The sequence below is a fragment of the Felis catus genome, chromosome C1, assembly GCF_018350175.1.
Source record: "Felis catus isolate Fca126 chromosome C1, F.catus_Fca126_mat1.0, whole genome shotgun sequence".
In the NCBI taxonomy this organism is placed as follows: Eukaryota; Metazoa; Chordata; class Mammalia; order Carnivora; family Felidae; genus Felis; species Felis catus.
The window spans coordinates 149,669,257-149,681,452 of record NC_058375.1 but is presented as its reverse complement, the minus strand read 5'-3'; the positions used below and the strand labels follow the sequence as shown (position 1 = coordinate 149,681,452).

Sequence of the window (12,196 nt, the reverse complement as noted above, 5' to 3'; positions counted from 1 at the left end):
TAATGCTGCTGCCCATTGCAGCCCCATATATAAGTGATGGTGCTCATCAGAAAAAAAAAAAATTTTGCTTAAAACCAAGGAATCCTAACCTCTGGATAGACCACTTGAATTATCTTTTAAAAAGAAAAGAAAAAAAATATTTAATGGTTTTGCAAGCTGTGAATGAGTAAATCACTTTGCAATGGACGTCTTACCATGGCATACCGTTCACTTCATAGATAGGAAAATAGGGGCACAAAGAGAGAGTCTAGTTCTGAGTCAAGTCAGAATAAACTCAGATTCACTGATATTTCATGAAAAATCTTGTCTTTGGAATTTTTTTCCACAAACTAAAGTACAGAAGGAGCTAGTTCTTTTAGAATTCAAAATAATTTCCCAAACCTGAAGTGAATACGCTTCTCAAGCAGGCCTAACATGTAAGATCTACATCAGATTTGCCAAGTAAGAACTATCTTCTTTTAACTAAGTGTGACTGAGTACTGAACTCCAAAATTGGGTGGAGGGTGACTGCATGTGGAAGACCAGGAGGAGTTAATTCTGAGTCATTTCCTGGCCACAGGACATGCCTGTGACCTCCCTCTTCTGGACTCGATGCCAGGCCTGGCTCCCAAGTGGTGTCTCCTTCCCCTGAAGGGCCGGGCAGCATGCTTTGTTTCATTTGTTTTTAAGTGATTTTGTAGCAGACTTCAATCAGAGAAGGAATAAAAACATGATTGTGTGATCCAGGACCACATTTCTGTCTCATTTTTGGTGGTGAATGACCCACAAGATGAACAACAAAACAAACCAAAAGAAAGACAGCTGGATACAGAGCTAGAGCTGGAGACAGAGTCTGGAGATTGAGAGGCAGACATGCTTAAAGATTCCTTGGAGGATTTAATTTCTTGCTGACAGCTGCTTGACAATTCTATGAACATCTTTTATCTATCAGGAGGCAGTTTCCCTACTGACGCTAAGCTCAGGTTGGAGGGGGCGTTCTGTCTCCAGGGCTCTGCTGCCTGAGCAAGTCAGTGACACTGGGCAGGTTACAGAGCTTCTCATGCCTCAGTTTTCTCATTTGGTAAATGGAAATAAAATAGTCCCTACTTCATAGGGTAACTGTGAGAATGAAATAAGGCAATATTAACAAAATGTTTAACAGTGCCTGGCAAATGGGAAGAACTCAATAAAGCTAACTACAGTCAACATGAATCCTGAGTGAAATCAGAGGAAGTTTTGGCATGAAAGGAATGAAGGCTCAGTCTAGGTGCCACGTTGTACAGGTGTCTGGGAGTAGCTGGGGGCTGCAGGTGGCTCCAAGTGCGGACAGGGAACCTGGATTACCATGAGCAAGCATTTCTGGTGAACTGCCTAAGGAGATATCATGAAGGAAGGGAGTGGATTCTCCAAGTCTTGCATAGTTTATCATGGTTTTTTTTGGCTTCGCTTCTTTTCTTTTCTCTTCTTTTCTTTCTTTCTTTCTTTCTTTCTTTCTTTCTTTCTTTCTTTCTTTCCTTTTCTTCCTTCCTTCCTTTCTTGCTTTCTTGCTCATTTTAACTAGATAGACACTTCCATACCTAATTTATTTCCAATTTTGCATTCCTTTTCTTGAAGACGGCACCCCAAATCATACAATGTTTGGGCCCTTCACAATACAGATTTATCCCAGAATGGTATAATTGAATCTTCACCATAATCTTGAAAAGTGGATATTATCACTATTTCACAGACTGGAAACTAAAGTGCTCAGAGATCAATCCCCAAGGATATACAGTAGGACCTGGCAGGGCTGCTGTCTGAACCCAGGTCTCTACACAAAAAATGTAAATTCTTCCCACTGCACCCGACTTCCTCCCATCATGGGTGTCATGTAGACTTTACAAAGGAAGCTCCAGACTCAAACAGAGCCTATGTTCATAGCAGGATTATTCACAATAGCCAAAAGGTGGAAGCAACTCAAATGGCCACGGACAGACGAGGAGATAAACAAAATGTGCTTTATCCACACAGTGGAATACTATTTCTGAAAAAGGAATGATATTCTAAAGCATCTACAATGTGGATGAGCCAACATTATGCTAAGTGAAATAAGTCACATATAAGAGACTTTAAAATTTTTTTTTAACGTTTATTTATTTTTGAGACAGAGAGAGACAGAGCATGAATGGGGGAGGGTCAGAGAGAGGGAGACACAGAATCTGAAGTAGGCTCCAGGCTCTGAGCTGTCAGCACAGAGCCTGATGCGGGGCTCGAACTCACGGACCGCGCGAGATCATGACCTGAGCCCAAGTCGGCCGCTTAACCGACTGAGCCACCCAGGCACCCCAAGAGACTTTACTGTATGATACTACTTATGTGAGTTCCCTAGAATAGTCTAATTCATAGAGATAGAAAGAATGAGTTGTGGTTGACGGGGGCCAAGGACACAGCAAGTTATTGTTTAGTGGGTACAAAGTTTTGGTTTGGGATGATAAAAATTCTGGAGATGGATACTGGTGAAAGTCACAACAATGTGAACGTAGTTAATGCCAATGAATTATACAGTTAAGAATGGTTACAGTGATAAATTTTATGTTATGTATATTTTACCACAAGAGAAAAAGTAAACTCCACACTAGAATGTAAGACCTAGGCCACAAAAAATTTCACTAGCACTTAATATACCGTGGGCATTATTCACTAAGATGACAGGAAACTATTCCATATCCTTCTTTAAAAGAATTTTTCTGAAAGTCTTGAATATGAGACAAACGTATCCACTTCCAGATTCTGCACTCCCTGAATTACACACATCCACAAGTCAGCCATAGCGTGCCACAGAAGGCCTACCCTGCAGTGTGTCACATACATAAATGCATCAGGGTCAGACCCTAAGACAAAGCATCCATTTCCACTGTCATTTTTCTTCTGTCTTCTACTCACTGTGAAACATTTTCTTAGAAAGACAACTACAGGTGGACTTGTCACTGGTACTTGAAATAAAGCAGGTAGTACATCCCAAGAGCTAGCAGTCCTCACTAAGGTCCCCGGAGTTTGAATTGGATGCCACCCAGGCTTACTCAGGAGTGTTTTGAGGTGCCTGGAGGCTGGCCCACCTGAGCCCTAGATTGTCATTCTCTAATACGGATGACTGGCTGCGTCTGGAGAGACCCAAGCCAATTATAGTGAGTCAGATGGGTTCACATGGCTTCCTGAAGTTAGGGCTCTGCTGAACTCAGCCCATTTCTGAATCTCAGAAGGAAAGGCTAGTTGAAGGGCAGAGTGTAAGAGCTGAGCTGTGTTACTTCCCCTGCCCCCCTGGCTCAGATCCTTTGAAGAAGGTCAGACCCTCAGAGTGAGAGCCCCAGGCAGGACTCTGAGCAATCAGGACAGTATAATTCTGTCCAAATTTTACATGATGTGACAGGATCTCTTGATTTTAAAGAATATACAGACTCCTTGGACACCCTACAAGTGATGGGAATTGGTTGTAAGAATACACAGTGCCCTAAAAGAGACAGGATCTTGTGAAACCCAGGAAGACCAAGCCTCAGAGACATTTGATCTGGACGGGCATGTGGGATCCATAGCAATTCTCAGCCTGTGCCATGCTTCCTCCTTGACAGAGTGAGTTTGCGGACCTGACTCTAGTGTCCTCTTCATGTGGTACAGGGGCCCTTCTCTGCTGCTTCCACTCTGATGCTCTCAACCCCCCACTTCATCTTCTGCTCATTATGGCTTTCCTCTACCTCGGGCTTCTTCCTCTTTTACCTTCTTGTAGCTGCCAGTTCCTCTAGACATTGATTCACTCCTGAAGCATCATTTTCCCTCTAACCAGATATCTTCTCCCTGCTAGCTTCAGCTTCAGCCTCAGTGCCAAATCCTTGATTTTTTAGTCTGTGCTTTCTAGTTCAAATTCCATATATAAAGGAGCAGAAGTAATTAATCTGAGTGGCTTGGCTAAGGGGACACTGTTTTCATTTAGGATACCTCATGGGGTGCTGGTTAGCTCATGGAACAATGAGGGCCACTTCCATCTATAGGGGTACAGAGGGCAGGTACTTTCCAGGAGAAGGCACCAGGCACCACATCTTCAGGAAGCAAGAATGTTTTCTCTATGCCTTATAGCCTGTTACAAATTATCTAGAGTGGTGCCCAGGTGAAAACAGAGTGGATGGATGTTTTCTTGTAGTATTGTTCTGCTTTATATTTTCTCTAAAGTATTTTTTCCACCCTGCCTTTTAAGCTTTCTGTCAACTTTCATCACCACCCAAACAGGGGACACCTTTTCCCTCTCCTAATTATATTATGCAGTTTCCAAAAAGCATTCATTCATTTACTTATCAATTTACTCAATATCCATAGAGTACCTGCTTTATAACAGGTAAAATTCTTGACAATGAAAATATAAAATTCATTCATTTACTTGATAAATATTAACTGACTACCTACAAAGTACTAGGCATTATGCTGTTTCCTGGGAATATAAAGATTAAGACACAGTCCCTGCCTGATATGGAGGAAGAATTCAATAAATACGTGTTGAATAAGCAAGTGCCTTAAAGGAGCTCCCAGCCTAGTGGGCACGAGAAGCAAGTATTAGGCAATTACAAGCAGAGTGAACAGGGCTGTCCTAGAGAAAGTCTGCACACAGAGGTCTGGAGAGACCATGAAGGTCCTCCTGTGGGTACTGATGTCTGCGCTGAGACCTGGCAGCAAGCTGAGGTAGCCAGTGAGAGGAATGAGATGAAGGCAGGGGCCTCCACGCAGCACAAAGGAATGTGCAAAGGCTTGGAAGTAGGGGAGGGAATTAACATTGAGGGGTTGCAATCAGAGACAGGATAGATAAAGCAGTGCAATTATGACTTTAAGAACTGGGATGGAAGTCTATACATGGGATGGTACAGGGTCCTCAATTTAAGCACAGGGTGGAACTCAGTGTCTGGAATTTCCCCAGGACCTTGCTGCGGCTGCCCGCATCCAGTTGGCAGAGGGGCATGAAGATGGCCTGGACCTGGTGTAAGCCACTCTCACTCATATTCCATTGGCATGAGTTAGTCACTGGAATTCTCTTAACTGCAAGACAGGCTGGGAGAGGTAGATTTTTGGTGGTGGCTAGATCCTTAGAGAAAACTTTCTAGGGAGTGGTCACATCCAGGGTTGTGCAGGTATCCTTGATCCCAGCTCGTCCAAAGTACCTGATGGTGGTTGCCAGGGAGGTCAGTGGGTACACAGACAGCTCAATGACTGGGGCGGCACTGGTCAGTCCAAGGTATTTTAGGCAGTCTTTTGGGGTGTAAGATTATCTTTCAAAATGAGATTTGACAGGGGCACCTGGGTGGCTCAGTCGGTTAAGGGTTCGACTGGTTCAGGTCATGATCTCGCGGTCCATGAGTTTGAGCCCTGCATCGGGCTCTGCGCTGACAGCTCAAAGCCTGAAGCCTGCTTCAGATTCTGTCTCCCTCTCTCTGCCCCTCCTCCTCTCATACTCTCTCTCTCTCTCTCTCTCTCTCTCTCAAAAAACGTTAAAAAAATTTTTTTAAAAATGAGATTTGACAATTGCATGTTTAGTCTATAGGAAAAGGTGGATTTCAAGTAGAAAATTGTCAAGAACTGTGAAGGACTTGAGATTTTCCTTCCAAGCTAACAAGTTAGCTTATCACAGATCCATGGGTGCTGACAGACACATGAGGTGCCTAGGTCAGAGATAATGGACTATGTTATTCACAGCAATAGCAATGGCCAGAGGAACAGCACTTTCTATTTACCAGTTCCTCAAGGCCAATTCCCAGGAGGTGACACAAAGGGGAAGAAGTGGCAGCTGCTCATGTGAATGCCTGTGTTACAAGAGAGGAGCCCCAAGCTTAGGGAAACCGAATCCTTTATAATGGGCAATAAGCATGCTTGCTCCTATTCTGAGGGTGACTCATCTCTGTCTTCCAAAGCTGGAAGCAATTTGCTCTTTGTCCTACAGACAGACAGTATCTCTACCTTCAAAGGCTATTCACTTTGCAAACACCCTTGAAAAGATAATCCAGAACAAAAGCAGTCAGTGCCTCTGCTTGCAAGATATACACAAATGTGGGAGATACTTGGAGAATGGTCTTCCAGGAAAGAAGTTCCTGTTTAGCTAGAGGAGTGTTTTTTAGATAGCAGCTTCCTTTACTGGATCCTTCTGCTCCAGACCCCTAGCTATTTGCAGGCCCCAGGGTTTAGTTCTCAGAGCTCTTCCTTATCTACCTTCCCTTACTTGGGATCTAATTCAGCTTAAATCCATGTTGATGGTCTCAAATTTACAGTTCACACTTCAAAACCACCCCCACTCCCAGACTCAGATACCAAGCTGCCTATGTGGTGTCTTCACTTGGTTATCTTCTAGAGGTCTCAAGCATAACATATTTTTTAGTTCCATCCTCCATCATGTGAAACCTGATCTTTACCCAGGGTAACCCTTCTTAGGAAAGAGTATTATATATTCAGTTGCTCAGGCCAAAAATCTCTCTTCCATATGCACACCAATATTCCATAAGCCTTATTCTGTTTTCAAATTATAACCTGTATCCACCTACCACTGTCCTCCTATATCATCAACACCCTAGTTTCAATCATTTTGTCTCTGTCCTCAACAATTGCCATAAATTTCTAATCAGCCTCTTGCCTTCTAATCTTCCCCCATACATTATGACCTCCATGGCAGCCAGAGTAATTCTTTTTAAATGCAAATCAAATAATATTATTCTGCTTTCGACCTTCCAATGACCTTGCAAACACATTTAGAATAAAGTTCAAGGTCGAGACTACATGCACTCTGGCCTCTGCCTCTAAATCTGACCTCATTTCCTACGCCTCTTGTCCGTTTTTGTTCTCACTGTCTTTGACAATGCTGAGCACGAGGCTGTCTCAAGGCGTTTGCATTTGGTTGCCGAAGTCAGTTAGGGCTCTGTCAGATGTCAGCTGAGCAGAAAACTCTTCCCTGATTATCCTAAATAAAATAACATACCCTCTCTACCCCTCTTTCCTTTTACCCAGCTTTGTCATTTTTATTCAACTTCATTATTGCCTGATTTTAAGAAGCAGCTTAGACTATATGCTTCATGAGTCAAGAACTTGCTTTTGTTCACTGACATATCCTCTGCTTCTAGAACAATATCTGGCACAGAGTAGATGTTCAATAAATATTTGCTGAAGGAATGAATGAATGAATGAATGACTGCTAATACTAAGTACAAATATGGAGACAATATCAAGGACACAGATATTTTGTGCCTCAAATATTTCTTCTTCAAGCTTTTATAAATCGACTGATTTTGTACAACTGTATTTTTCTCCCAAAAGGTATATCTTTCAGCTTTTTAATAATTCTAGTTTCTCTCTACAGGATTCTTGCCATGTTCTTTCATGTTCTTGTGTATGATGGAGTTCCAAATTGAACACAGCCTTCCGAGAAGAACTTGAGCAGTCTATAATTAGCTTTTCCTCTCTCCACAGAATTCGCATGCTTGTCTAGAAATACACCTTTAAAGGATAATCTCCCAGGACATAGGCCCAGCCACAAAGAAGCCTGTCCAAGGTCAGAGAGTTTAGAGAGTAACAAAGCGAATATTTGATTCTTACTGGTTTTCAGTTTTTACAAATCCCCAAACACTCTCCTGAATACATTGGGAAAATAGGCAATCAACCACATGAATTTAGCCATAGATTGTATATATTTTAAATTGGTCACTGTTTCTTTTAACAAGTAAATACCTGCTATGGGCTATGTGGCGAGTTAGAGGCTGGGACAGAAAGAAGAGCCGTTGGTCCCTATCCAAAGGGATGCTGAATCCTAGGCACCACCATTTCTGTGTCCATTGCTGTTGTTGTGAAATTATCTACTCTGGGTCTAATTTCATTTTCATATATTATATTTATTTCCAATAACACTTTTTAATTGAGAATTCTACGCTGAGGGGGCTCCTGGGTGGTTCAGTTGTTTAAGTGTCTGGCTGTTGATACCAGCTCAGGTCATGATCTCACAGTTTGTGTTTGAGCCCCGCGTCAGGCCCTGTGCTGATAGCATGGAGCCTGCTTGGGATTCCCTCTCTCTCTTCTCTCTCTGCCAATCCCCTACTTGTGCCCTCTCTCTTTCAAAATAAATAAACTTAAAAAAAAGAATTCTATACTCATGAAAAAATATCTTTCATCCAATATGAAAAACAAAGGAGCAGTGTTTTGCTTTCCCTAGTCTGCCTTCTAGTTTGACTGTAAAATGAATTTTATTTTTCAGAGTTCATTTCAATTTTCTGCAAAGGATTTAACAATGGAATACAAAAATCTCAGGTATCTGCCTTTAGCTTATTTTTAAAACCCTTCTTACATAGAAGTTATAGCCTTGTATTTTATGTATCACCTTTACTGTTGCCATTAAATCAAAACTATTTCAGGAAAAACTTTAGATTCTAGTTCCATTGCTCTTTTGACATTTCATTGATTACTATTTCACTAAAGATATTAACTTTCTCTAGGGTGCAGAGAGACTAAGAGAATTTATACAAAAATTTCTACTGAATGAATTTCCCCACCTTCTTGGTGATTGTACGTACACCTGCCTTCCTTATAAGGAGAACAAGGAAGTAAATCATGTTGAAGTTGCTTTTAAACACAGCTTTCCTTCTTTACCTGTCCAGGTAGCCTGTTTTCATTTCAGTCTTAATGAAAACTTTTAAATTTACATCTCAAGTTTCTTTTCAAAGCAGCGTAAGTAGTATTTAAAATTTTACACCTCAAGAAAAGAAAGACTTTAACGATGTTCAGCTTTGGTCTTGTAATGTTGAAGGTAATTCATTTTTTAATCTGTCTGCACAGCGAGAACTGAAACGAATGGGGATTGAACTGCTTTGCCTGTTCTTTCTATTTCTAGGAAGGAACGATCACGTACAAGGTAAGACCTAAGCTCTCCGATATATTGCTTTCACGGTATGCTTGACAAACCTGTCATTTGGTTCAGAAACTAGATCTGAAGTCATTTTTTATTTGATCTGTTCGTTTGCTCGTTGCCATTGAAGGAACACTAACAAATTACAGGCGGAGGCAGGGCTGTTCCCACAGCAAATGCTCTAGGCTTCAGGTAAATAAATACAAAGGTTGCGTGGGCATCTTAATGAGGAGAATTAAACAGCTTTTCTACACAATAGGGCTCCTTAATACCTTCGTGACAACCATCTTGGTAACTTTTCCAGCTATTCTATTGTACAAGGTCTTCCGCTTAAGAGTAATAATCTTGAAAAAGAAGACCTTATTTTAAGAATAAAAAAATAACACATTTAAGAGAGAAGCATTTTTTAATAGTTGCAAATAATTTCTAAAAATTAAAGTGTATGATAGTGAATGAGGCTAATAAATTGAGTGATTCTAAGTTTGTGAAAGCTGAGATAGTTTTATATTTCAAGAAAAAAAGAATGATCATTTTGGCTAAAAAGACATAAGTGTTCTCAATGTGACGGATGTAAAATATCAACTTTTTAACGAGCTGCCAAAATTTCAAGGACTGATCTTTGAAGACTAAAATTGACTTTGATGTTGTTTCATTCATGTATTTTAAGAGCCATACTTCTTTCTCGTAAGTGGAGTGACCGAAAATGTGCTGAATCCCTTGTGTCTTGCTGGGTTTAAACACAGGTGGCTGTGCTATGGGAGGTGCAGAAACCTGTGAAGACTGCTTACTCATTGGACCTCAGTGTGCCTGGTGTTCTCAGGAGGTAAAACAAATGACCTCATCGTGTTTATAAAAAATGCAGTTATACTTCCTGCGGATTCCATCGATGATTATTCTGATAGTTTTCTGCTTTCTGTGGGGTATAGGAGCGAAACAAATCAGGAAAGAAAAATGTAAGCATTAGTAGATCACAGTGTCATTCACGTGATTACTCTCAGAAACAATTTGCGGAAGTAGTGAATGTCAAATCATTGTGAAAAATACCTAACTCAGGATCTTTTATTAACCTGATCCCTCCTCTTATTTTAAAGTCGCTTCTAACCGGTTACATGTCAAATGCCAAGGCTCTGAGTAATCAGAGATCACGGAGAGGATATTTTCTAAAGTTAAACATACATTTAACTTCAATAGCATAGTTGCACTCTGTCTAAGGATCCATTCGGAGCCACCGCTGGGTTCTAAGAGATGTCTTCGAGGTTTGGGGCAAATTTTAGTATTCAGACAGTATCCAGTTCTTTTAAAAATTAAGCTTTCATGAGCTTGGTGACTCTGTACCACACTGATGACAAAGCCCGAAACAGACATTCCTTATCTGATCAAACGGAAAACTATGTAAAAGTAGTATAAGGGGGTGGGGGCACATGTAACAAGGAATCCTAAGTCACTGCCTCCTGTGACACCTTAGAGCCATCTGTAAATGATTCCTGAGCTGTCTTAACTCTTCCTGGATTTAAAACAATTCTCTACTGAATCTCACAAAAAGAATCTGAACACAAATCAAAGCATACAAACGCCAAGTTCAGCAAGAACTGAGTAGTATGCTCAAAGGGGAACAAACCTGAGTGCCTGGCTCAGGAGTAGGCTATAATTACTAAATCTCAAATTCCAAGTTGAGTGTATACCATGGAGGAAAGCCTCACAGACACAGAGCACAAACCAGCTCACTCCCCCACTACTGTTCTGACTGATGGGACATACATACACATGTGAGGGAGTTATGCTTTTTGTAAACTCATATATCAAAAGCAGTTTTGAGAATATACAGAGAGGAAAACCCACATTTTTTTATGTTGACTCTCTGAAGAAGATGGTGTTAATTTCATGCCAGAGACCCACAACGACAAATCAGTCTAACAATACGCCTACCTGTAGATTTTTATTTAAATGTATTATTTTAGCACTCATTAGAGGGGGTTTCTTAAGTCACTCCTGAATAGCTTTACTTGTGCATGACACTTGTTAGTCACATTATTGTCAATTTTCAAAGGCAGAGTATTCTGAACACACTCTAACAGGAGAAGTAGTTACATCAGTTGAGACAACTGAAGCAAACAGTACACGAGGCTTCTGTTTAGAGTAGATTGGAAAAAAAAATAGGTTCTATGGTTAACACCACCTCTGACACTTTGGCCAACACTGTGGTTACAGGTGGTGGCAGCGATATTGTGTTGAGAAGCATTCTGAGGCCTTGTCAAGCCACTGTTTGCCTTGGATATAGCATGGGAAGTTACAGCGTTTGCTATGCTTAGTCTAGGGCCTCAAATATGTACCAGGCCTCACTGACAAATAATGAATTCTAAAAAATCAATTTCAGAAGAAATGTAACCTTTCTAGTTGGTGAAATAGCTAGAGTGGCTTAGAATTCTAAGAGATGAGGAAAACCCTATGAGCCTTGGTTTGCTTCTTTCCAAGCATGACAGTCCATGAGTCTCAAATTTGACGTTGCCTAGAACTTCAGTAGCTCTAGAGCAGCTGTGCTGTGGGCTAAGACAGGTAATTATCTCTCAACTCCATCTGGGTCAATGTTGCAAGGTTGTTTCTAGCCTGGAAACATCATCTCACTGCCTCCTGTTACCAAGTGGATCAGAAGGGGCCTGGGAAACTCCTGAGTCCTACACAAAAAAGTAGTCTTTTACACCATATTCTCTTTGCTTCCCTTCTCCACTTCCAAATCTTGGAGAAAAGTTCCAAAAGACCTTGAACTGGAACACTTTCAGACACTGAGTTTACAGTCCCCAAGAGGCCAACTTTAGTGAAGTAAGGCCTCAATAGAGGGGTAATGAATGTATCCACAAGTTAAGCCAGAACAGAGAGCTAGATGGGGAGATGTCACAATCTTTGCCCTTTCAGAACCCACAGGAAAGGCTTTCTTTGTCATCAGATTTGATAACAGACACACAGAGAGCTAAGACAGTCCAGGAGCCTACAGGTCAATCCAAGCAGATATTTTCATGGAATGATATTAAATTTATCAACCAACTGTTTCAAGGATCTGGTGGTCATGGCACAGAGCTTTAAAGAAGTGAGCATTAAGAACAAAATAGCAACACAAACAAATAAACAACTGGTAGGGGAATTCAACTGGTATAATTAAAAGGAGAATCAAATTTTACTCAGAATTTCACTGGCAGAATTCTCTGGTTATTCTGCTATAACTTAATTTTAGGCCTACAATTAACATCAGGCACATGGGGATATGATATACTGAGTATGGCAAGCTGCCTAACTAGCAAAACAAGCAAAAAAAAAATATTGTCTTATAAA

At 41.0% G+C, this 12,196-nt stretch overlaps 1 protein-coding gene across 7 annotated transcripts in view; it reads left to right on the top strand.

The window, feature by feature from the left end:
* ITGB6 (integrin subunit beta 6) overlaps positions 1-12,196 on the top strand; it is a 132,562-nt gene that overhangs the window by 47,852 nt on the left and 72,514 nt on the right. The window contains exons 2-6 of one of the 7 annotated variants that reach the window (XM_023259380.2): positions 7,447-7,528; positions 8,225-8,277; positions 8,625-8,694; positions 8,803-8,878; positions 9,616-9,695. In XM_023259380.2, the coding sequence (XP_023115148.2) occupies positions 8,650-8,694; positions 8,803-8,878; positions 9,616-9,695 (201 nt within the window). In that variant the 5' untranslated portion in view covers positions 7,447-7,528; positions 8,225-8,277; positions 8,625-8,649. Of the gene's footprint in view, positions 1-7,446; positions 7,529-8,224; positions 8,278-8,462; positions 8,695-8,802; positions 8,879-9,615; positions 9,696-12,196 lie in introns of those variants that run through there. The other 6 variants (XM_023259383.2, XM_023259379.2, XM_023259382.2 and 3 more) reach the window with 6 other exon arrangements.